Source organism: Numida meleagris, chromosome 1 (assembly GCF_002078875.1).
Source record: "Numida meleagris isolate 19003 breed g44 Domestic line chromosome 1, NumMel1.0, whole genome shotgun sequence".
NCBI lineage: Eukaryota > Metazoa > Chordata > Aves > Galliformes > Numididae > Numida > Numida meleagris.
This window is the reverse complement of record NC_034409.1, coordinates 57,291,432-57,318,166: the sequence shown is the minus strand read 5'-3', so window position 1 is coordinate 57,318,166 and position 26,735 is coordinate 57,291,432. Positions and strand designations below refer to the sequence as shown.

The 26,735-nt window shown below is 45.8% G+C and overlaps 1 protein-coding gene across 1 annotated transcript in view; it reads right to left on the bottom strand.

Annotated features, from left to right (window-relative positions):
- Positions 1–25,302, bottom strand: part of AKR1D1 (aldo-keto reductase family 1 member D1) — a 34,845-nt gene extending 9,543 nt beyond the window's left edge. Inside the window, exons 1-4 of the mRNA XM_021388061.1 lie at positions 25,023–25,302; positions 9,667–9,834; positions 5,072–5,188; positions 198–275 (exon numbers count right to left, since the gene is read on the bottom strand). Coding sequence (XP_021243736.1) covers positions 198–275; positions 5,072–5,188; positions 9,667–9,834; positions 25,023–25,115 — 456 coding nt within the window. The 5' untranslated portion in view covers positions 25,116–25,302. The remainder of the gene's footprint in view (positions 1–197; positions 276–5,071; positions 5,189–9,666; positions 9,835–25,022) is intronic.

Sequence of the window (26,735 nt, the reverse complement as noted above, 5' to 3'; positions counted from 1 at the left end):
GTTATAAAAATAATTAAGTGATGGCAAGAAGCAACATCTCTAGAAACAGGAGTCAAATTTATCCGTGAAGCTAGTAGAACTTGATCCATTCAGTATGTCTCAGCTCCGTTTATGAAGGCCACATATAAAACTGAGAATGAGGATGTGTTTTTGTTGTTGTTGTTTTTTAAGCATATATGTATATTGTGTTTGCTTACCTCCCAAGTGGCACATAAATTTGTCTCATGGTAGATAAATTTTCCATTTTCATCTCTTGGGTAGATTGCATCTCCAGGCTGAAAAGTAAAAATAGATTTATTTGAAAAAAAAAAAAAGTGGGGGGGGAGAGGAAAAAAGAAAAACTTTCACTTCCTCAGAGCAAAGATTTTTTTTTCCAGTCTTTCTACCAGCAAACATACAAAAATAAGTACACTCAAAAGCTTTCTGAAACACCCAAAGTTCAACAGGTCATTCATGCTGGGCTTACCACATCCTCCACTGTGAGACAGTCCTTGGAATTACTTCTGAACTGTCACATGAGTGCATACTTAGGAACTCCAGGATGGCCTTATTTTTCAATAAACTTTTGACCCTTACAGTATAGCAAACAAAGAACTAATGTGCTTCCAAAGAGCTGAGTTAGAGTGCCAGTCTGTATTCCTCTCCCCTTCTTTCTATCCCTCCTTTCTCCCCAGCCTTCCTCTGATCCTGTTTGTGTCCTAGGCATCTGAGAAGAGTACCATCTCAGTCCAGCCCCAGCTAGCGTGGTCATTTCCAAGATTTACCATTTTACTATTTTATTTACTATTATAACAATCTAAATGCACAGCTATTGTACATGCTGCAAATCTTTTAAGTGCATTGTCTGCATTTCTTGAGCCACTGGGAACTCTTCCTGTCTCTGTGCCCCACAAACAAGACCTCAGGGATTAGTTATGAGCTGACATCTCATGAGCTTTCTTTTATTTCCTGCAATTTATATTGCAGGCAATGCATTAACACCACCTTCCCTTTTGTCTGATTGTAATTTCACTTTTTTTCAAAAAAGTCCTTCAGTGATGTTTGAGGTTTGGTCTGACTGCAAACAGCTACATTTCAAAAGACTGGACACAAGATGTTGAAATGATAATTTCTTGTGAACAAGTAGGTTCTTGAGTTCAAATTCAAGGCATTTCATGGGAAAAGTGAGCCTAGGGAAAACACAGCCTCAGATTGCAGGCACCAAGTTACAATCACAAGCCTGTCTCCTTCAAATGTGCTGGCTTTCTTCAGTGAATTCCCTGAAGATGACTTATTGCCTTTGTTGCTGTGTCTTGCTGGAAAAAACTTGCCTAGAAAGAGGCAGGTGGTTACTGGACACGTGTTTCTACCAGAAGGAAAACTATTTGTCATTGTAATTTGAAATGGAGAGATTTTCTTTATGAAACCACACTGCTGTATTTTGGAACAAACCATTTATCCCCATGATATCCCAGCAAGCTATTCAAAGACTGTGAGCTCAGGGCACACAGGCACAGCGCATGGATTTCTTGGAGTTCTGGGAATGGCTCTGAATTTTTACTCTGTTTTAATCCATTAAATTCTGTTCAATGTTACTTTTTTTTTTATAGTAGTCAATATTACATTATATATAGTAGTCAGCAATTACACTAGTTCATACATGCACTGTTTTTCTCTATTTCTAGCCCTTGTGGTCTAAAAAGCTAACAAACTTGGGATGAATGTAGCTTGAAGACAGACTTATTTTGACTGAGCTTTTGGTGCCAGCTTCTCTGGATTTCCATAGGGATAAATCCTTGCTTCTGCTTCCAGGGACCTGCACAAGGTCTCTGCTCAGTAGTCTCCAGGCAGTACTTCCTCTGTCAAGCTATGTTTTTTTATGCAAGCAGGTCCCTGAATGACAGAACTGACAGCAGATGGATAAGGAGGGATAAAGTGCTGACAGAGCTTTGAAGGTAACAGGATGGTGGTTTCTAAGTCTTTGAAGTCTCTCAGTAGTTTGGCACATTTCTCACCTTGGGTTCTTATGGACTACACATCACCAGTCATTGGCACAAATGCTCATCTTCTCTTGCAGTTGTCTTGGAGACAGCCACGCAACTTAGACTAAATACAAGGTGGCTTCCTACCATGTTGTTATGTGAGCATTGAAACAAACAATACTGCACAGTCACGGCTGCTATCCACTGCTCGCATAGTGTTCAAAGTCTGAGGGCACTCCAAAAGCTACCAGACAATTTGCATATTTAAAGCACAGCACTCAGTAACCACTGAGAGGAAAAGCCTGTTCCCATGATAATGATTTCCTCACCAACACAGATGCAGGGAGACAGGTCCGCATGTCCCGTTGCCTTCACAAAATATTCATTGACACATGCACTTTCTCAAGAAGGCAATCTAACAGCTTGTAAATGCCTACTGCTTAAACAGAAGGCCGTAAAAGTCAAGTAGCAAGGCTATTAATCTGTTTTGATTTATTACTTTAAAATCACAAAAAGATACTTAGAATGAGCTTGTTTGGTTTGAGGCTAAAATATCTCCTTTTCTGATAGATGACAGAATAATTTAGTTGGGAGGGATCTTGAAATCGTTTAGTGCATGGGCATCTGCTTACTAACCATCTGACTAGAGGCATTTGGAAAATCCCCCAGTGGATATGAGCTCCTGAGGGAGAGGGCCTGTGGTGACCTGGAGAAGGCCTGTGACTGCTGGAGTGTACCCAGAGATGGGCAACAAAGCTGGTGAGGGGTCTGGAGCACAAGTCTTATGAGGAGCAGCTGAGAGAACTGGGATTGTTCAGTCTGGAGAAGAGGAGGCTCGAGGAAAACTTATCACTCTCTCACAATGATGTGAAAGGAGGTTGTGGAGAAGTGGACATTCGCCTCTTCTCTCAGGTAACAGAATGAGAGGTAATGGCCTTAAGTTGTGCCAGTGGAGGTTAAGGTTGGATATTAGGAAAAACTTCTCAGACAGAGAGGTGATGCGTTGGAATGGGCTGCCCAGGGAGGTGGTGGAGTTACCGTCCTTGGAGGTGTTGAAGAACCATGTGGGTGTGGTATTTAGGGACATGGTTTAGTAGAGAAATATTGGTGGTAGGTGAAGAGTTGGACTAGATGATCTTAGAGGTCTTTTCCAGCCTTAATGATTCTATGGTTCTGTGACATTTGTCTTGCCAGGGAAGAGGGGCTGAGCACCACTGCTGGGCTAAGGGGAGGAAGGATGGAAGTCCTGAATGGGGAATCCCCATAAGGCGGAGAACAAACAGAAAAGAGAGATTCAGGACAAAGTTAGCAGGTCAGTGATTAACGTCACCCCAGACATCAACCATTTTTGGTGCACTTACAAGTGCTGGCAGAGTGGGGCTTTCCTCCTCTGAGTGGTGCTCTCAGGAAATAGATTCCTTTCTACCTCAAAGTCCCTGTGAGAAGTTGCACTACTGGGCTATGCAGAGGCATTTTCTTCTCTGGCTTCAGAATGGGACTGTGAGCTTTGGCTCGAGTTCTTCACTGATTCCAAGCAGAAAGTAGTTTTGTTAGAAGGCATTTAAGGAGACAGAAAAGTGCCAGCTTTTGTAGAGTAGGGCAGAGGAGGAGTCTGTTAGCGTGTTATACCTGTGCACTCCTCATCAAAGGCAAGTATCGTGTGTGGGATGGGTGTATTTTTGAGGGAGGTAGCAAAAAGAGGAAACATACGGCATAGGAAAACGTGCATTTTTCAGGCAGAAGGTGACTTCTTTTTTAATCTCCACTCAAAGGGGGCATGAATGAATCAGTGGGACTGCTACTCTTTTAACAACTCAGCTTGTTGATACAAGCCTCATGGAGTCAGATGTACATTACTTTAAAGCCAGCTGTCTATATCTTTATATTGTGAGACAATGACCTTCACTATGTGGGAGAGTGAACTACTAGAGAATACAAACACAAGAAAGGGGAAACAGGAAATTGCAAGTGGTGGGAAATTTTTAAAAATGCACCCGAAAGGATTCCATACGTGGGACTGGATAAATAAAGTTTTGATGTCTAAGTCCAGTACTGCTGTAGAGGTCTTAAGAGGAAAAAGGAACTACAGGTCCAAGGTGATTGCTCCATTGGTAAATTGCTTCCTATCTCGTGCTTCTGGCAGTTCAGAGTCTCTGGTACAATATGATTTTAATAATTGAAGAACTACCTTCCTTGCAAAAAAAAAATAAAAATGGTATGGCCAGTTTAGCACTTTAATACCTCCACAGAAACAATTAGGCAGATAATTTCCTGGCCCGAGCCTCTTTAAGAAACAGCACTTAATTGGTTAAAAAAATCACTAAATGTTTTTCGAATCTCAATTTTCTAATTTCAGTATTACTTAATTTGCCTTTATATCATGTACGTGCAGGTGAAAATTTTAGAGCTAAGTACAAATGACTGTGAAACCAGAAAGTTAAGGAGACTTACAAGAGCTGATTGCAAGGGAGGCATACAGCTCTGAAGTGAGCCCCTCACAATCGAAGGTTTTGTGGCTGCAGGGAGAAGTTGCCAAGAACCAGCAGAATGAAGGAATATGAAGCTTTAACTTTTCAGACATTTGAAGCAAGAGATAGACAACCCATCTTTGGGGCCAACTGTCACCTACTAAAGCTGTCTGAGAGGAGCACTACATTTAAGCAGATTATGATCACAGCTATGATTTGATCATTGGTTTCAGTGCTACTGAGGCTTTTCTATTTTTGAGACAGTGTAAGGGACATCAGCTTGGTGGTTTTTGCCCCGTTTTCTCCCTCCCGACTTTGCCCCTAGCCCCTTATTACTTTGCACAGCACCTGTGTTACCTCACCTACAGTAGCTCTTCAGCATAATAAGGGCTCAACCTCAGTTACGAGCCCTATCCTTCCAGTGGAGAGACTTGATGCTACAGCTGTTAGTAATGAATCTCACACACCTGTAAAACCCTCTCTGTGTGGGTAATGCAGAGAAATATATGCAGGCAGTATACATAGAACACCATCTTGCATAAGTGCTATTTTCACTGTGGACTGGAAGCTACAGCAATGATGCTAGATGGAAAGCTTGGTTCAAGCCAAACATGTACTTTTAAGGGCAGTTTTTCTTTTTACCTTGAAAGCCATTGGCAGCTCAATAATGTAGAGGTCGACGTAGTCCAGCTGCAAGATCTTCAGGGTTTTCTCCAGCGTGGGACGTACCAGCTCTGGTGGATGGCAGGTGTTCCACAGCTGGGGAAACAAGCACAGTCTCTTTTTGGGGTGTCATGAGTGACAGTGAGCATCCTCCAGACAATTCCCTCCTCCTACACACTCTTGTACTTCTGACAGGGCCCATTATACACAGTGCAAAGACATCATGGTCTGCACTGCTGCTAGAAAAATGCAAGGGGCCTTATCTTCTGCCAGAGGGATTTGTAGAAGTTAAGACAGGAATCCTTGCCCTGAACTGTCTGTGTGCTGACCCAGTAAAGCCACTAGATACCTGCTTGTTACAAGACAGGTTATTCAGAGTTGTGTTTATTGCAAACTCTTGCTCAATGAACTTAGGCAGATTCCTTTTGTTTTATGAGCTTTCCAAGCATATGCTTTCACTGGAAAACTTTGTTCCCACAAGAAATCTGTGGTCAGGTTTGTGCTTGAAGGCTGAAGCTCAGATCATGTGAGCTGGCTATTGAATTGCCAAGCACCTGGCACAAAGAGGATCTTTTGGTTTTCTCCTGTGGCCATGGAGTCTGAGTGACTGCCGACATAGCAAAGTTTTAACTTACTCCCCTATCCTCACTGAAAGATGTATTATTGTTTAGTTACCGTAATGCAGGTGTGACTAGTTAAAGGACAGCCTTTGCAACCTCTTTAATCATAACCAGTGCAATGGCCTGATGTTGCTATGGAGTGTGCTCAGTTGATTAGCTTGCAGTGCTACCTCTAACAAAGCTCTGCTGATGCAAATCTCTTGCAAGAATAGAACCATAGCATTGTAATTAGTAACCAAGAACTCTTTGTAAACCATTCTTTGAAGCTAAAATCTACAGAGAGTGGAATTAACACACAATAGAAGGTTAAAAGTGCCATCTGGTTGCACAGAATAAGTTGAGCTATTCTATCTCTTTTGGGGGAGATGATGGAGAGGGTTGGGTGTTTGTGTTTGTGGGTTTTGTTTTTTTTTTTTCAATGCACAAAACTGACATTTGTGGTCATGTTGAGATTTTTGGCACCTTCATTGGCTGGAAAAAACTGATGTTTGTTGGTATAATCATTGTCTAGCCAATTCTGCCACCAACGCAGACAGTCACAGCATGCAAATTTGTAGATTGAAACCATTCTTTAGACATGAAACACTTGAACTGAAATTTTCAGAAGATAAGGATTACAGATAGCAAGACATAGCCTGAGTAAGTTTTGAAGTATTTTAGTTATTACTTACCTAGAGAGTAAACTACTTGCTTAGTTGTGCCAGCAAAGGCAAGGACATGTTATCTTGAAGCTTAGCTGTACCAAGAACAGCGCATCTCTCCCTGCCCTAAGCTGACACACCAAAGCAGGCACCGGCACCTCGAAGTTCACACTGGGTCTTATTCCTGTTGCGTGTTGCAGGGCATGAAGAATTTATGATTGGTGAAGTCTTGGCTACATGGGCTGAGGCGCTAGCACAGTACAAGGCTCAAGGTCCTGCTCTCAGAGTTTTAAGCTGCTATGCTGGATTTCCTGAAAACCTTTCGTCTGGGTGTTGTTTAAGCAGTTGCCAATTTTTGATTTTCATTTTACAAGTAAAATGAGATGTTCTTTTGAACTTAACATAGGTAAGGAAGTGAATCTTTATACCCTTCATGTTTATTTTGTTTTGTTACGTTGATTTAGAAATTCAGTAACTGAAGGTATGTTGACAGCTTAGGAGCTGTTTTTCCAAGTGCCCTTTGTAGCTCAGTGCTGTTGAGCTAAGTTCTTGCCAGTGAATATCCATCACTTAAAAAATGCAGAGGTTCTAAGGAAACAGCCTTTAGAAATAGCAAACATTTGTATTGCCTTAGTACACAAATGCCATGGAAACTTAAGAGTTTCACAACTGTTTTCATGATTTGTACAAGTTATTGTATTATCTACCTAAGTAGAACCCATGTAGACATTCAAGCAGTCAAAGCTGCCAGCTGGCTTCAGCATTTCAGGACACCATATTTCCTGGAAATGTTACTTTTATTTTAATGAAAGAAATATCCTGGGATGAAAGAGGAGACCAAAAAAGGTCTTGCTGTGTAAGCCAAGAGAGCTGCTGGCAATTGATAGAAAACCTCTAAAATTTCTGGATGCTGAGCTGCTGTGCCTGACCAGCCAGCCAGCAGCGAGAGCCAAGCGCAAGTGCTGATGATTTCAACTGGCAGTTGCAGCATGGTTGCACCAACTCACTATTCCAGTAACACTGCCACTCAGTGGGGCTGTTCTTGTTAGTCCCTGATGATTGAGCAGCCTTTGATTGGCATCATCTTTGTTTAAGGGAAGGCCTGTATAAAGGAATTGCATGTGCAGAATCTTGTGTTTTTGTTTCCAGAACTTCTGATTTCAGTGAGATTGAAAACAAACACAACTTTTGTTGTGCCTGCTACTTTTAAGAATGGTCTATTACCATTTTTCCCAGAAGATGCAACAGTTAATGTTGGTCAGTTATCTATGAATCTCTGATGTATCTATTGGTTTGATATTTGCCTATGGTTCGTACAAAGCATAATTGCATAGGCTACACAAAGCTGTGTAAGCTCATAAGACAAAGGCCATCCAGTCCCACACTTCCTGGGAGGTTCAGAGTGGCTGTTAAAATGTCCAATGAAACCAGTGAAAATCCTGGACTGTGATGGATTTAATTGTTGCAGTATATTTTCCACTTCTGCATTTGATCACTTTAAAGACTACAGAGGTGCTCTAATGAACTCAACATGACCACCTAAAATTAAATCCTTATTTTGTCAAGCACAAGTGGGACACAACAGAAAGATAAATCCGTGTGTCCTATCTCACAGTCACAAGGAAGGCTGGAACTACAAGCACTGACTACCACGGTACTGCAAGTTGCAACCTTGATACTAGCAGGACCTGCAGTTTAGGGAACAACTGAACTCATAATCAAGAAACAGAAGATCAAATTTCACAGCTGGCTCAATGTTTAAGTAGTGGGTAAATATATCTGGTGATTAGATCAGATCAGACAACTGAACATAGAAAAACTTAATAATTAAGTTTGGATGATAAAATTTTACCAAGAGATGCTCTTTTGGAGATCCTAAAGGGGGAAGCAGTTGGGAAAGCAGTTATCCAGTTCTAATCTTTATGTACAATTTTGTTTTTTTTTGGTTTGAAATACTACTGGTAAGTTGCAGTAACGAAGCTACAAAACAGTTGAAATAAAATATTTTAACTGATTGAAATAAACGTATTGGCATATGAGAAACTGAGAGATTACGCTGATAAAGGTGGAAACTGAGGACTTGAAGCTTTTCTCAGGATGGTAAGATTGTGATTGTTACCAGTAGTGCTGAGCAGGGAACCAGGAGAAGAGTTGCATACTTCACAGACTGGAGATTGCTTTACTTGGAAATTGCTCTATAGCTGTTGAAAATCCACTTGGTCTGCACACTACCCAATCTAAAGCTTATTTTCCCAGATCATAAAGCTTAACTAAATTGCTCATAGTAAAACAGGCCTTTTATCCCGTCAGAACTTTCACTCTAGGAACCACATATTTATTTCCAAGGCTGTTGAGTAACTTCTGTGGATTACGTCTTATTTGGGAAGGGAGAAAGGGAAAATATTAGGCTGTTATGTTCAAAGCAGCATTGCCGGAAGGGGAACTTGAGGCCATAAAGTCCATTAGAAACTGGACAGGGACCATGGACTTTCTGGGAGTTATTTGATCTTTTTTTAGCAATGTGCAAAGCGCTCTCTCTCATGCCTGCAGTCTGGTCATTGTATCTGTAGCAGCTTCTATCATATGCTTTATTACACATGGGATTTCTTCTAGCAGAGAACCTGCTCTTACAGCTGGGATTTTAAAGCATTTACTACGTTGTGCACTATTCCACACTTGTTGCTCTAAAGCGGAAGTGTGATGACCTCTTCTCTCCTAGTGTGTTGATTCATGATCATAGAAGTCTTTAATGACAGATGACACAGTAACTAGGGTGTAGCTTGATGAGTAATTTTCTGGCAGCAGTACCAACATAAGCACTTGCTGTTCTCCTGTACATAGACACTTGCATGCATGTGTTTGCTCCCACCCCTTTCATTGTGCAATTTCAGGACAAACCTTTATGGAGAATTGCTTTAACAGAAAGTAACCCATTTGCAAGATCATTTTCCAGGTCTGGCTCAGTATGTAACTATACAAACGCTTGTGCCAGCACAACACGTGGGACAGTAACGTCTCAGGTAGCACCACTGAGTGTAGCAATGGTCTAAACTTGCAGGTACCTACAGTACCAGGCAGAACGTGTATTGCATTGTTCCCATTGCTAACTCAGCTTTAAACTGAGAACAGTGATTGCTGTGCTTTATAGCAAATCTAGTGCTGAATATGCTAAGGCTTCATGGTAAAAACAGAAAAGAAAAACAAAGAATGTTGGGTCTAGAAATACACTGGATGTTGATCACTGACATTTTTAAGAAAGCCCATTCACAGAAATCCCAGATTTTGTGTAAATAATTTGAGCGTAACTTCTAACCTTGCCACAGTAAAAGATGTCTTCTCGCTTGATCTTTCCTTCAGCAATCTTCTCCCGGATGGCTTGTCCCACTTCATGCTCATTGTAGTAGACATAGGCACCGTCAATGTGGCGATAACCAGTATCAATGGCAATCTTCACTGACTCCAAACAGGTTCCTTTGGGAGTCTAATGGGAGAAGAAAAAGAATAAATATAGTTTCAGCCTCCTGCTCACTTCTCATGCAGTGCTATAGCCATTGAGATAGGCACAAGGTTTATGCTGGAGTTCACCCATTCTAATCATCCCTCTCACTGTCCAGGTCTGGCTCAGTATGTAACTATACAAACGCTTGTGCCAGCACAACATGTGGGACAGTAACGTCTCAGGTAGCACCACTGAGTGTAGCAATGGTCTAAACTTGCAGTTACCTACAGCACCAGGCAGAATGTGTATTGCATTGTTCCCATTGCTAACTCAGCTTTAAACTGAAAATCATGGCATCACCAAGATTTGAAAAAACCTTCTAGTCCAGATGTCCACCTGCCACCAATATTTCCCAACTAAACCATGTCCCTAAGTACAACATTTAAACATTTCTTGAACACCTCCAGGGACAGTGACTCCACCACCTCCCTGGGCAGCCTGTGCCAGTGCCTGAGCGCTCTTTTGGAGAATAAATGTTTCCTAGTATCCAACCTGAACCTCCCCTGGTGCAACTTAGTCCTACAGCTAGTTACGCAAGAAGAGGCCAACCTCCACCTCACCCCAACCTCCTTTCAGGTCACTGTAGAGTGAGAAGGTCTTCCCTGAGCCTCCTCTTCTGCAATCCCAGTTCCCTCAGCCACTCCCCATAAGACTTGTGCTCCAGACTCTTTCCAGTTTCATTGTCCTACTCTGGACACACTCCAGGTCCCCAGTGTCTTTCTTGTAGTGAGGGACCCAAAACTGAACTGAACTGATGTGCGGCCTCACCAGAGCTCAGTAAAGGAACCATCACTTCCCTGCTCCTGCTGGCAACGCTTTCATATACAAGCCAGGATGCCATCGGCCTTCTTGGCTACCTGGGCATGCTGCTGGTTCATGTTTAGCCGAGCCCAAATACCTGTGTTTCAACATCTGAACAAAAATGTGCCGTGTGCTTTTCTTTTAAACTATCATGGATGTGAGATTAGATTGGAAAAATGAGCTAGTAAAACAAAATATTCGCTATGTGCCTGGGAAAAAAAAAGTACAGAAGTCCCCAGAAAGTAAGGACTGAATGTACTTGAGATGGAAATTATTTCAGAATTTCTCATCTAGAGAGTAAAGATTTTCTTGCAAGAGCTGTTTAATAAAATCCCTTCCTCAAATGGAAGAAGGCTTTTTGGTTGAGCAGAGCTGATCAGCCCTCAGTCTGGTTAGAAGCTGCGTGAATAGCTTATGACCCAGCAGAGCAGGAAGGAGGAATTTGGATGTGTCGTCTTTTCTTTTCAAACCAATTTACCACTGGGGGTATCACAGTTCAAAGGGCAGTGGTTCAGGGGCGTCTACTGGTATTTCCAGTTGTGAACAGTTGCTTTGCCGTGTGGCAAAGAATCAACAGGCTAGTTAGTGTATATTTATATACCTCCTACAATGTCCAAGAGACATTTCTGTATTTTGTGCTGCACTTATGATTACTCATCTTTGCTGAAATTCAAGTGATTCAAGTTTTTTTCTTTTGTTTTTAAGCCATATTTTTTATTAGCTGATATGGCAAGTAAAATACATGCAGGGTAAAGCAAACAAAAAAGCATAAGTCTGGTCACAGAAAGCATTTGACTGATCACCAAAACTGGACCAAAAAACATCCTATTGTTGCCACAGTTTGCATAATGAGTGGGCAGCTCTCAGCAGTGGTGGTCAATGGCACCCAATGATGCATGGCTACACTTTTTTCTCACTTTTTCATAGGCATTGCTCTGCTGGACAGGGACATCTATCTGATTCACTTATTGGTGGCATGGGATGGTGAAGTACCTTAGGACAATGGTCTGCCTTTTCACATCTATGGAAGAAAGGTTGATGAAAGCTTATTGAAGACACGTGGGATCAAGATCTCTGTCTTTAAATCCCAGAGCTGCAGCTGGCAGTAGATTATTTGGGATTATTTGAATGAAACTGTATTCCTGTGTGCTTACTCTGCTTCTCAGCATCCCATCCAGACTGGCTGTCTTGGACAGGACTGAGCTGGCTTCTGTTCAGATTCAGGAGGAACTGTCTGCCTAAACGTTACTTAAAACTCAAATCTGCTCATGCTTGCCCTTATTTGTTACAGACCTGACTGAGGGCTGAGAGGCAGAAAGACACAATTTGACAAGCTAAAATAATTAGAGCAGTGACGATGCAATATCGTCTGCTTAATTAAGAGAAACAATGAAACACTTGTTAGAATGCTTTGCTGCTTTCATTGCAGGAGCCCACAGGGGCATGCTCAGCCCCACCTGGGTCCTTGCCGAGCTGTTAATAGGACGCAATGAAGATCAGGGCAGCTGAAAGCCTTTCAGGAACAGTCAATGGCTAGTTTTCACTTGGGACATGTTAGGAGCGTGGGGCATAGTGCAGTGACAACCTCCAACACGTTCGTTGCTTGTCCCTGCCTGAACCTTCAAGGGCCGGATTTGAGGAAGGAGAAAGATGAAAAGCTCCAACACAGGTGCAATGAGTCTGCAGTTACTGATGGCAGCAACATCAGATTTGTCACAGCTATGAGCTGTGCAGGGCTTGGGTTGACCAGAGAAGCAAGCAAGCTCAGCTTAAGGCTCTTGTGAACTCATGTCCAAGTAATGGGTAGTTATCCAAGAGAAATATATTTTTAAAAGTGCAGTCTGTTTTCTATATGAAACGTGATTTTTCAAACACTATGATTTTTAGACATTTTCAGCCTGTTTGTCTGCTGTCATTAATGTGTGTGTAAGCAGAATATTTAGAGTACAGTGACGCGTTACCTTAATACAGGTTAAAAAGTGCCTGGTTTTTTTTTTTTCCTCTTTTGTTGAAGAGCCTAAAAATGGGGTGTGGACCTGATCCCAAGATTTCCTCTCTCCTTGTGCTCTTATGAGATTGCATGAGCACAGCTCCCAGTTGTTTCCTCAAGCTGTAAACTAAACTCCACAAAGCAGGGAAATGTTGATTACTCAGTTCCATCCTTTCTCAACACCAGGGCTGTTTTGGTCAGTGCTAAAAGCAGAAGGAACAGGGAATGAAGAGCAGTGTCTCCCATACTGGGAAACAGTATCACTGCAGACTTGGGAGGAGATGGTAACAGAGGGAAATGAGCAAGCTTGCAGCTACTTCAGTTGGCTTTGCCTGAATAGGCTAAATTACATTAGTGCTGAACTTCTACGTATTTCTTAATTTTTTTTGCATGGGACTTGCACACATCTGTACAAATAATCTTGTGAAAGAGTCCTCCATCTCAAGGATTAATCTTATTCTTTGGGGGCTGGAGGAGGCTTTTTTTGGATTGGGCCTTGATTACCAAGGGCCAAAGATGGGTTTACATTAAATACAAATGTTTTCATTGCACTAGTTCATTTCATCTGATGTGGTATATTAGTTCTGACAGATTCTGGTTTAAGGTGCTTCAGATAAAAATGCAAGGGGGAATCTAGGGAACAGTTTTTGGAAAATCCTGCCTTTACTGAACCCTCCAAGCTGAAGGCCTGGGACATCTGTGAGTCTGGAAACTTTATACCATATGTTTATTTTCGTTCTAATGGAGAAACTATCATCTCTAGCATTTCACATATCTAATCCTTCCAAATCCTGCAGTAATGGGCTGTGGTAAACTGTGCTGATGAGTTGCACAGGCTCGTCATGTTGTGGTTTTGCCACTTTTTAGAAGTGCTGCCTTAAGTGTTGTATCTTATTCCATTGTTCCTGACAGGCCGTATTAAAGCAGGGTGACTCAGATCGACACTTCTTATCCGTCTTTCCAACAGAGAAGACACAAGCCTGGATCTCTCCCTTCTACCCAGGCTGGGATGTTTTACTCTTTTCAGTCTTTCACGGAGATAAAGTCCCTCACCAGCAAACATGGTGCTGTGTCCATCTGGGACAGCTAGGCCTCGTTGGCCTTGCTGAGGGCTGTGCAAACAGCGGCCATCCATGCTGCCTGTTCACTCCAGGCAGCCCTCTATATGTTCTTACTCCATTTCCCTACTAAGCAGGGGACATGCTTAGAGCAGTACAAATGCCTGCTGAGGTACCGAAATGTCCCAGCATGGTGCTATGAACCTTTGTGCTTTGTCAGTAGCCATTCAGGAGGCACTGGCCTTAAGACAAATCTTTTACTTCTTTATTACTTTTTATTTAACCATAGATAATAGGTGTGCTTGACTCTTAGCTGTAATTAATGCTTCAGCTTCTAATCAGCGTGCCCTGCACGCATGCTACTTTGATCAAGGGCTGTTATTTTAGAACCGGAATTTTATAACCGCTTGTACATTGTTGGTCAGATTTTATCTGTGGTGCTCTTACATTCAGTCACTAATGTGTGCCAAAACAGGTATTACATTTATTACATCTATTCTGATAAAAGAGGAACCAGTCAGTTGAGTAGAACCACTCACTGTATCGCTAATAACCCCTCTAATAGCACCTAAGTTATTTTTAAGATCATACAGTTTAAAGAAATAACACAAGAGTTTTTTCCCCTCCATCAGTCAATAGCTTGTAAACTTAGCGATTTACCAGCACGCATGAGGGATTAAACCTGCAATCACTTCCTTCAGATCCATGATAAATAAATCTGGCTGAAGGGTGAGGGAAGCAGACTCAAATCTGCAACTTCATTGAAAGAGAAAGAAGCAATTTGGCTCCTTCTCCATAGATGAAGTAGCCAACTGGCCAGTTACCACATTTTATGAGTCTGAAAAAGCAATGTGCTTCATCAGGTCTGCCTGTCTGAAAGGGTCTGCTCTTTTTTCCTCTGAGACCATCAACTTTTTTTTTGTAATGTTTATTCCAGACACCTTACATCACATCCCATTTTGTCAAAAGCTATTCTCCCTACCACGGAAAATGTACAGCTTCAATTTTGCTCATGATTACACGTGATCAAGCCACTGGAGAATATTCTATTGTGCAGACATACCCACAAATTTTGCTGTTGCCTCTCCAGCAGAATAGTATTTGCTTAGCAGTGTTCGTGGTAGTCCTACTCATTACTGCAATTTAGTGTTGCATTTCAGCTTCCTGCCAGTCATTCTGCTTCTTCTATAGAATCCTTTTCTGGTCAGTAATTTCCATCAGCTTTCAGTTTAAGAGCGATTACAGTTATCTCCAAAGGCAAAGCTAGTGGGACACATTAGCGACAGATAGCAATCTTGCACACAAACGGCTGCCACAGGCACTGCTTTTAAATGTCTTAACATCACTATTGTAATTTATTCCTTATTAGTGCATATGGCAAAAAGTTACACAGTCTAACTCAGGCTCCCACGCTCTGCTTTGCTTTGCTTCATGCATGCAGCTTTGCAGTTGCCCTAGCCTCGGCAACCTCTGCAGTGCATGGGAGCTGAGGCAGCAGCAATCAATGGAATGAGTATTTTGCCTTAGTGCTGAGCACCTTATCTCGTTAGTGGTATCCAGTCCCCCAGCTGGGACTGGTGAGCCTGAGAGGAAGAGCTGGAGGTGTTGGGAAAGACAGGGCTATCTCCTGGAAAAATCTGACTTGAGCTGCAGCTGAATTACACGAGGGATCCAAACTGTGGGCTAAGCGCTCCAGTGCTAACCTATAATTTAAGATGTGAAGCTGCTGTTTAGGAATCTTAGTCAGCTAAATACAGGAAGGAGAAAGTAGGTACATTCCTGGGCTCAGCGCCTCCGTTGCCAGAGCTCGGCACTCACACAGAGATTCTTATGCAAGTTGCTTGAAGCCCAATTGCTTATTTCCATTTGCCTGTTTTCCGGACAAGCTGGCAAAGAGGACTGGCTTAAGATGTCAGGAGGGGAGCGTAGAAAACGTGTACTGAAGGCATTACAGGAAAGCGCAGGTTGAGTTTACAAAGCCAGAGGATATAAGCCACACAAGGGTACATTCTTAGAATTGTTTAATCTTGTAAAGGAGAATCTGTACTGTACACCTCTTTCTTGGAAAATGCAACTGCCAGCACATCTCTCTCGTACACAGGAAAATCTGGCTTTCCTCCCCCGGAAGTATTGGCAGCCACCATCCGGGAAGCAAAACCCAGAGAAGGGATCTCTGCAAAAACAGGGCTGAGAATGGAGGCAGAGAGCACAGCTGAGAGCCAGGGACTGCTGTGCTGGCCTGGGGCTTTGCAGTTTACAGTACATTGCCTTAGAAAGTGGAGAGTAGCAAATGTGCCCACAGTAGATGCGGCGAATGGTGATGCTCTCTTCCCCCAGTCACACAAATGAGCGTGGATGAAGGGTGCCTTTGTCTCTAGCATGATGTCCCATCAGTGGTTCGAAGCCTGAGGTCTGGTTGCCCAAACAGCAGCAACTTAGATTGCATAACTACAGATTTAACATTTCTAGAATTCCTCTGACTTTGTTATTCTGGGATTTAGTCAAAGCTGTGTTCAGGAAAGCCTTATTATTGTAGCTGGCAGAGGCTGCTGGAGCTTTTCTTACCACTTGATTGCAGAATCTTCTGTTTTAGGATCGCTGCAACTTTTCGCTTAATGCAAACCTGGGCTGAAGGGCTGCCATGCCTCAATTTTCAGCAGCTAGGGCATTAAAGCAAACCAAGCGAATGGTGTGCACACTGGAGTCCCATGCTTTCAGTGTCAGCAAGATGGATTGGGGCAGTTTCCTGTAGAGCTGGAGCATACCATATCCAGCCAGCCCTAGAAAGCTCACATCTAACTACAAGGGCGGATGCTATCAAAACACCCATCAAACAAGAAACATGATCCCAAGGATGCGAGCGGCACAAGGGAAGGATGAAGCACCAGCTTGTGCAACAGCAGAGGGAAAAGAAAAGCTTTCCAGTAGTTCCTCTACTTCATTCCCTAGAGTTAAAGGGGAGAGGTTTCTGGCACGAATTGGCATAAGCATTTACAAAGGCAGATATAAAGCTTGGGGAATTCCACCACCTAGTTAGATGAACCAACAAAAGTTGGCTTTGTTGAAGCTTAGAGAGGCATTTTCTGCACAATGTTTTCAAGTTTTGACAAATGTGGCCTCCTAGGTCAACTGAAGATGCAGCCCAGATGTTAGCTTCCCATGTGAGCCACAGGAACATGTTTACGCTGTTCTTCGGGGAACTGCGGGGAATCAGGGACACATGGGAGCACACAGCCACATTTAACGTATGGAGTCACTCAGGGATATTTTAGAAAATGGAGCAGGTTTGTCTGGGAAATTGGGTTCTAAGTGTTCTTGCCAAAAAGTATATCTTTCAGTGGTGTTAATTCAGATGACTCACTTGTAGGGGTTCAGTTTTTCCACGCTTTTCAACAATGCCGGCAATTCCCTATCTCCTCTTCCGTAGAACAGTCTTCGTAACTTTGATTTACAGAGAAGGGCTTTCCCTGAGGCTCTTGAGCAGAGTTAAAAATTCAACATCTTTAGAAAGCCAGAAAAAGAGGAAAAGAGGAAAAAATAATCTTTTTTTTTTTGGTCAATATTTGGGCTGCTAGTTATTGCACTGGTAACAGCTAGCTTTGTAGTTTTTGGAAGAAGGATATATTGAAACAGCTAGTGCTCGTCACTGCAGTGCACAGCTATGGAACGGAAAAGGTCTGCTTCCCATTTGGTTACTTTTCAAACAAGAATCCTTAAGACTGTTTTTGGGTAGTGCTACTGTCCTAAAAGCTTATCTGGATTAACCTGCTATTAGTTTTGCATCTGGACCGATTAAATGCAATCCCAACCTCCGTCACAGCCAGACAGCTAGCTCAGTGGGTGATATTAGCATCTGATATCCACCATCCAAAAGCCATATCAGCACCCAGCCAAGGCTGTCGTCTCCTAAATGTCGCCTTGCTCTGGGAACACTTCCCTCTGGAGCTCCCAGGCAGTGTCCAGCTCCGCGTGTGTCAGTGCTGTGTTTGGGAGCCAAGGGAAGCCGTGCCAGGCTTACTGTGAGAGCCGGCTCCTCAGCTTGGATTACACAGGCACCGCTGCACCGGGGCCAGGCGATTATCTGGCTGTCATCAGCTCCATCAGCTGAGGTCCTCCGCTCTGCAGCTGGGGGTATGTGTCCTGCTCCTGGAGGAGCGTGGAGATGTTTTCACACAGCAGCTCTAGTGTCAGCAATGACCACAGGGCTTATCTTTTTAAGAAGAATGTATTGAAAGCTTTTAGTTTAAGGCATGCTCAGGTTTGGGGCTGGGGAGTAAGCCACTCTGACTTACCAATGATACAATCTACTCATCAGGGCAAAGTAAGGAATCTACTGTTTTCTGCAACTAGTAATTTTGTGGCCGCTTTGCTCATAAATCCTTCACAGGTTGATGAACCTTGTAGCTAGAAAGTTAGACCTTCATTCGCCCTTATCTGCGAGGCTGGGCCCATCCTCATCAGGCATTTCACATGTTCATCATTTCAGTGAATGCAGCTTTTAATCTGCCCCGTATGATGAGACGCTAATCGTGTTGAGAGCTGGAAACACCACAGAAGCTGCTGGCATGAAGCAGAGGTTAGTCATACTATCAGTTTGTTTTCTTTTAAGCTTCATGATTCATAGAAACGAAGAGCCACAGAGATCTTAGCAGAGAAGATACAGGAAAGTAAACAGGCATTTCTGTGAATTCAGCAGTGTCTTAGAGACACGGTTTTGTGCAAATAAAAGGCATAAGAACACAGCTTACATCCTCAAGAAATTTGCGTGCAAGAATCTTTCCTTCTGCTTGACAGAGGGCAATGAATCATTTTGTCAAATCCAACTTTACCGGTAAAAGGACAGTTTCTACACAGCAGGTAGGGGGTTCTGAGCTTGCCACATAACAGAAAAAAAAAAGAAAAAAAAAAACACTTCCTTTTCTGATTACCTATTTCTTCTAATTAGATGACTTAATTTTCTTTTCTTAATGAGTTAAAGATGCAATCTTGCATTTATGCAAGCCATAAGTGTTCCATTGTATAACATGAGGCTACAAGGAGTTAGCAGGAGCAGAGGCGTCAAGAGGTGGTTGCAGACAGGGGAGGAGAGGTCATGGCTGAGCACCAAAGAGAACATGTTGAAGGCACAGAAATGTAGATAGGCTGTTCCAGATACGAAGATGATGTATGGCAGAGCGGGAAAGGCTCTGATTGTCTGCCAGATAAACGAACTCTGCTTTTCACCGGTGGCAAATATTAATAGTGTATATGATAGGGAACTTTAAAATGTATCATGCAACTAAGGTTTTTAGCAAAAGTTGGTGACGAAAGCAGGATTTCACTGAGAGCCATCTGACGATGGGAAGGATGAACCGTGAAAGCAGTACCTGAAGTGTTCCTCTGGTCATCCCTCATCCTTTGTTGTACTTGCCATCTCTGTAGCAAACTGCAAGAATGGATTCAGGTGATAATAAGAGCCCAGAGTTGCTGCCGCTTCTCAAAGCCTCACGCAGGCTCCTTGTCCTGTCACTTCTTACTTACAGTGCTTTTGATCATGCTTCTGAGCCAGCAGCCGCTCTCCTGCCTGAGAGCCTGTCATCCTGCTGCCTGCTAAAAGCTGGCATCATCTTCTGTCTCACTGCAGCATCTGGGGACCAAATACTAAGAAGCCCTGCCTTCATCTGCTCTTGGCAACCAGATCTTGCCACTGACTGTGACTTAGTCGAGGAATAAGCATTGAAATCTGAGAGACTGAGCTGTGATGGCATCATTCAACAATTTTGTTCTGGAAGTTTACTTCACTTCTTAAGTTCAAGGCATAAATATGAGGCTCTACAGCCAACGATCTCATCTGACTCCCCCTCAACCCCTTTTCACACTGGGTCTCCAGTATCATTGTTAAGAACGAAAAAGATAACATACTTCCCTGGCCTATACCTGGTGTAGGTGGTGATTTTGTGCAGGTTCATTGCAGACCTAAGTTCAGGCTCTCGGTATTTGCTGAGCTCACATACATCTCTGGGTGTAACTGTTCATGTTAAGAGTACTGCGGTATTTCTGTTTTTTAATAGTGTGTTGTGGGAAGTGAGCTGAGGCTGTAAGGACATGTGCATGTTACAGCAGTTCCTTCTCCTGCCTCTATTATCTCTTTCAAGTAAAATCTAGCAGCAGAGTGGGAGGTTTACCTCGGGATGAAGACCAAAGGCTGTTTGGATTTATGAAGGAGAAATTCATAGAGAAGAGATTGGGAAATGGAAGCCTTTGAGCTTTAGCCCTGCCTCCAGAGCTCTCAGTTATTTCTCCTGCCTGGGTCAATACCTGCTCAGTCTGATAGCTTTGGGTCAAGCCAGGTGACTTTCCTATGAGTCACCTGAAATCTTTGCTGTCTCCATTTGATCCTGTTTCAGAAGCTGGAGATGGCCGGAAGGGAAAAAAACACAAATTAAATGGTGTGTATTCCCCCACACAGCACGCAGATCAGAGATCTCTCCGTGTGGACAAGACAGCTGTTGCATCTTTTGTCTTCACAGTAGCCTATGGCCAGGTGCAGCAAAGGGCAGCCTGCAGCAGAGATGCACCGTTAATGGTGATCAAAACAGTTCATATGTGCGTACCCTTGTGGGAGGTGTTATTGGCATAAAAGGTCCTACAAAAGCACTAGGGGCTGTTAGTACTATACAGGGAAAGGTTACTTTGTTCAGCTTCTAGCTTGGGTGCAAAAAGCAATTCAGGGTGCCAAAACAGTGTTTTTACTTATGCAAAACAGATTTTTGACTCGGTCACTCAGATTGGGTGTGGGAGCCCTGGGTGATCTTCTCTTCTTCAAAACAGCCATTTATTTTTAAACAGAACCCAGGCTCACACTCGCATGGGTGATCCTGTGGCAGGCAAAGACTTGGGGCACAGCCCTCTCCCACCTGGTAGAAGTCACGCAGAGCTGTTCAGCAGCCAAAGCCGCAGGGCTAGTGGGAAGAGTGCTTTCCTGCGGGGTGTGTGGCTCTTCTTGCCCCACTCAGATTATCACATACCCCCAAGAACATGTTATTTCTCTGGGCTGTGTGATATAAATTTTGTCCCCAGAGACAGAAGACTGAATCTGGTTTCCCACCACCCATGTGGGTTCCCTAACCAGCAGGCTATTTGGGGAAAGGCAACCACTACCTCCAACTACTTTAATAATCCTTTGATTCCTCAGCTTGTACTGCCAGTGCCCAAAATGAAATGCTTTGCCATTTGTTTTGCCTGAAACTATTCCACAAAACTGCTTCCAATTTATAAATGGATTTGGCTACCTCAGAACCTCATTCTCAGCAAAGAAGTCGCAACTTGCCAGAAGCCCTCACCCAGTGCTATACTTGAGCGCTTTGCCCAATCTTATGTTTCAGAAGCAATGCATGTTGTACAGTGTGGTTGCCACAACCTTCCCTCCAAGCCCTCTCCTCCCTCAGTCAAAACAGGAAGGCAAGAGAGGATCTGTGGCCAAGGCCCCTTGACCTTCCAGGGAGACGGTAAGTATTGACGCGGAGGCACCATGCTGGTGATCCTAGCTGTGTTGAAAGGGATGAGTTATGAAGTGGGCGTAAGTGTAGTTTTAACGAGGTGTAGGATTTCCAGGATTTAGGAACATTTTTCACACCTTTCTTCTCCGTTCCTGCTCGGCTCCGTTCCCCATCTGCTCCCTGCTGGGTGCAGGTCCCACTCACTGGCCTCATTGGGAACTGAGTGCTGGCACAGGGGATGACCCAGCTCTTCAGCTACACAAGGCTCTCCCTACCTCCTCTATCCTTCCCTCCCACCCCACTGGGTCTTCCCTCTCCCTCCCACCCCCTCCATTCCCCCAGGAACTGGATTGGCAGCCTGAGTGTCTCTGAGGAGGGAAAGAGGGATGCGCAGCCCTGGCAGAGCCACTCCTGCATGCATGGGACTCTGCTAGGAGGATCCATGCAGTCAGACAGAGGCAGAATTGGCCCCACCTTTTAGAGCGGTCTAGAGGGCCTTGATAGCCCAGACTCGCTGGTCCCACTGTGGTTCTCTCCAAAAACCATGAGGAGAAGGGACACTGGGGAGAGTGGAAGAGAGAAAAGCAGGAGTCAGTGACAGATTTTCCTTGCTGGGATTTATTAGTAGGCAACACTCTCTATTCATTTCCTTCCCTATGAGAGCAGGGAAAGAGAACACAGAGCCAACTTCAGTGCACTGGAATCTGCACCAGAAAGCAAATAAAATGTTTTGTTGATACAAGTATTAGGAAACACCGATTAAAGCAGAAAAAGTGAATTCTAAGTGCCTTTTTTTTTTTTTTAAATCTAAACTTATCACTAATTGTAAGAGCCAGTGAAGATTTTTTTCTTTCCGCTGAGAGATGCGTTGACAGCGAGTGGAGTCATTGCATTTTCCTGCTGTGCTGGGAGAATAAAACAGAAAGAACCCCCCTCAGCACTGCCAGTCTCAAGGAATTAGCTCAACATCTGGCCAGAAGAAAAGCTCTCCCATACCTGGGGGGAAGGAGCTTTCAGTAAAAGTAATCTGATCATCCAAAGGAACCCCTGCAGCGGTGCAGTGCTGCTCCAGCTGAGCGGTGTGCTTTACTGAGTCAGTAAACTTGCACACAGGACCGAACATTGGCCAAAGATTTTTTGTTTGGTGTTTCACAACTGCAGAAGTGTGACTTATCTTCCGTAAGAGTCCTTAGGAGAGCAATTAAGTCATTTAAGATGAGCGAGGCGAGCAGCTGACACGTTTCAATTCTGTGCAGTTTACCCAGACAAAGCCTGAAACACGAAAGCTGTCCTCCTGCCCCTGTTTCCTTGTTAACCGACTGTCGGAAGAGCCCATTTCCCCGCTCCGTGGCTAATGAGACATGCCTGGTTTGCTCAACCAGTGCGTACATTCCTGCACTCCAGGAAGAGCGCTCTGGGCTCGTTACGAGCTACCAGGCTGCAGCTCAAGATTGAGAAAACAGATTTATTTTGGACCAGGCAGTCTGACACGGAGGTGCCAGGGTGAATAACCTTTGGAAGAAGTCTGCCTCCAAGAGCAAGATGAATAAGCTGACAAGCGAATGGCTCCGCGCTCCGTATCAAAGTGCAGGATGGCGGCGTGTCGCAGAGATCTGACTCACGAGCAGAAATAGCAGGCTGGGGATGGCTGGCACCGTCACTGCCACCCGCTGCCTGCCCCCGCTGCAGCGAGCGGGTGGCTCAGAGGCTGCTGCTTAAGCAATTCAGCCAGGAAAGGCTGCAGCTGAGCTTTTTAAGGGAGACACTCCAGTGCTAGCTCATAGCCTTGCTTGCTAAGGTAAACCCTGCAGGGTCCCTCGCTGCCACAGCTCCTTTCAGCTCCCTAGCAGGAGGCGCAGGATGGGAGCGCAGCTGGGCACCCCACTGGAAGCTGTGCTGGGCACAATCAGCGCTCGGCAGAGCAGCTTGTTCCAGCTCAGTCACACTTCACCGCTGCGGCAGGATGCCGACAGGAGCCCTCCTATCAGCAAGGCAGCCTTTTTGAGCCATGACCCCTGTATTCATCCTGCCCCCGCACTCAGCAGCTGCAAACACTTCTGCAGCGCACCCTGTGGCACCCTGCTACCGCACTCCCCCAGCTGCACTCCCCGGCACTTTCCAACTCCAACTCCAATATGCCATCCCAACGCTGGTGCCAGGCTACAGCCCAGCACTGTGGATCAGCGTGTCGTGCTTCACCTGGTCTGCTGGGAAAATGGGACTTCTGCAATGCCTTAGCAGCTCCTCCTCCCACCTGTAACTTTCTAATGTGTTTATCCCGTGCAAAGAGACAGCGCAGAAAATCAAACTCCTACAAGTGCCGGGGGAAGTAGAATGGGTGCTGGGATGTGCACCCATCTCCACCAGAGGTGCAGCCACCAGCGGCTGCAATTGCTCCAAATTGGGGTTGCCTAGCAATGCCCTGCTGTGTTGTCCCGTCCCCCATTCTGCCACAAAGGCACATGCGAAAAAAACAGCACTCCGGGGCTGGAACCCCCCTACCTACAAATGATTAATTTGCCTGCTGTGCTGGGGCACTCCTCCTGCCAGCAGCCTCACTTGTCAGCTTCAAACCCACAAGATTGCAACTGTAGGGCTTGAGGGCACCATGCACGGGTCTGGAGTGAGACGCTTTAAGTTTGCTCAGAGCTATTTTGTCACCGAATTATGCAACATGCTGCTCTGCTACACAAAAGCTCCTGTTGGAGAGCTTAATTTTGTTTCGCTAACCCTTGTTCAAGGAACACCACTTGCTAAAAATATCCCCAGAAACCTCAGAGATGCGGGGGACGGTGCCCAGCGTCTGAAATCACAGATTCTGCTGGTTCTCCCCGTGCGAGCTCGTGGTGCTCGGGGTGGGGGTGGGAGATGGGCAGCGCTGGGGGCTCTCACAGCCCGCTGCACCGCTCGTGCGCTGCCTGCAGCAGCCTTTGTTGAAGTCCTCTGTCACTATTGGTAACGTACGACGGTGCGTTTAGTTGTCGATTAAAAGTTGTCTTTACGAAGGCATTTTTAAATACCCTGCGGCACGTCGAGTCGCACAGAATATTGCATCTCGACGCTGATACTGTTACACAAGGAGGGCTCTGGCCGCGCTCCCTATCTCTACTCTTTAAACAAAGAAACAAACAGAAGAGAACGGAAGGATCGACCCATCAGGAGCGAGAACAGCGAGCTGCCTTCGGGCTCCCAGGTGCGCAGAGGGAAGAAGCATCAGATGTGCTCCCACCGCCCCGACGCGGCGCCAAATGCGACAGTTCCACGGGGCGCCTGCCCGGGACACACAGCACCGAGGGACGCAGAATATTTGAGAGTGGTTTGGCCGCTGGCACTCAGCTGTGGGAGCTGCAGGAATCAAGATGCAGGAATTTGGGGCTTTGTTTTAGGAACATTCCTTGGAAAGTGTCGGGGCCAGCTGCGAGACGCTCCGAAATCCCTCATCTTATCTGCAGCGGGGCCGGCCCGGGGGACCCGAAATTCGACGTCCCTGCCGGGGCCGGGGCGGGGCTCGGAACACCGGGATCGGGGTCTCCTGCCCGGGGGCGGCCGCGGCTGCTCCGGGGTGCGCGTCCCCATCGCCCCGAACCCCGTTCTGCGGGGAGAGGCACCGCGCAGCGCAAGCTCGACGGGATTTTTATTTTCCCACCTTCTCCTCCTCTGCGCGCCGCGCTCTGCCGGCACTCTTAACGGGTGCACTCGGGATTTTTAGGTTTGCAGAGGAAAGGAGTAGAAAGAAAAACCGAGCTGGGAAGGGGGAAGAGAGGAAGGGGAACGCAGTCCCTGCTCGGGGCTGTGCAGCGAGGGCTGCCGTCACCTGCGGGGGACGCCCGGACCCGAACTTACTTTCTGGGGGTCGGCGTAGGTGCCCAGCCCCAGCAGCGGGATGCTGTTCCCGTCGCTCAGCGGGACGCGGTGGCTCTCGGCCGTCAGACTCATCGTGCCGCCAGGTAGAACCGCCCCAAGCCCGGGGCCGCCCCGCAGCCGCCCCGCGGATCCCTCCGCACAGCGCTGCACCGACGGCGGCCGTGCGAGACCCGAGGTGCGAACTGCCCGCTGCCGCCGGCGCGGAGCGTCTTTTTGGGGGGCCGAGCCACGTGTGCCCGCCGCGGCCCCGCACCGCGCCCCGTCGCGCACCGCCCCGCGCCCCGCCCCGGCTCCGCGGCCACCGGCGGCCCCCGCGCACCGCCCCGGCTCGGAGCTCCCGCGGCTGCTGCGGCCGGGGGCCCCCGGGAACCCCTAACCCGTCCGGCGCCCCGAGGGGGCTGCCAGGCCCCCCCGGCCCGTGCCCTCCCAGCTGTCTGCGAGTCAAAGGGGGCATCTATCATGCAAACAATCTTCGCGGGGTTCTGGAGATCTGTAGGTGCATGCCAGCTTGGGTTTGGGGAGATGGTAGTGGCTCCCTAGGCTGGGATGTGCCCAAAGAATGCCCTTCTGAGAGAGTCCCTTACATCAGCTTGGACACCTGCGCAGTGGAGATGGAAAAAAATCGACTTTTGCTGATAGGGACCTGCCAAGCGGCTCGTGACCAAGTGCAAAGCTGGGGCTGAAGGTACTGCTGGCAGCGTGGACCTGCTGAGCAGGTATCTCGTGGTTTCTCAGGTTGTGGGTACCTGCGTGCAGGCATTTCCTTGTGGCAGGAGGAAGGGAACCCAGTGAACCCTCCGTGCCTCCTCAGTGCTCCTATGAAACAGGCTGCCATGGGCAGGCTACAGGAGAAGCTCTGGTCTCTCTTCACACCCAGCATGCCTGAGCACACTGTTTAAAGGACATGCCGATGCCAGCTGCAGCTCTTAGCCGCAGTCCTAATTCTGCTGTGTTCCCAGCAGAGAAAAGCGTGGAGTGAGATGGAAGTGGGATGAGCTGAGGAGAAGTCTGATGTGGCAGAGGGCATTCGGGGCACTCTCCAGCTCCAGCCTATGGATATCCCATGAGGAGGCTCCACTGCCTCTGTGCTCCCACACTCCAGCTCACCACAGAACCTCATTTTCCAATAACTCCCCATGTTCCAGCACAGCTTGCTCATTTGCTCAGCACAACCAGCTCATCATCTGGTCTGGCATTGGAGCTGCACGTGATCCCAGTGGTGCCCAGCACAGCCCTGCCCAGAGTGCCTGGCATGGGCACATGCACAAGGAGCCGTGACAGCTGAGGAAGGCAGATGATCACATTTTTCTCCCATTTATGTCTTAGCTACTGGTTTGAAATAAATAACTTTATTTCACAAAATCTAGAAATGCTCTTGTCTTTAGGGCCGCCGATGAGCATCCTTTAAAGGACAAAGGAAGCCAAACAATGCAGCCTAGAGCCCTTCGCGTGCAGTTCTTCGTAGCGACAATTAATGTGAGCTGCTCAGGGAAGTAGAGCACTCCGTTTCAGAGCTCAGATGACTTCACCAGACATTTTACGAGGACGTAGTATCTAGCAACTCCCACTGAAAAACAATGCAAGTTTCTCGAGGCAAAGCTTTGGCTGCTGGTTGTTGTTGATCAGCAACTATTTGGGAGCTTTTATAAGATGCAGATGTGATCTCGGCTCTTTCTCTAGGAAACAAAAACA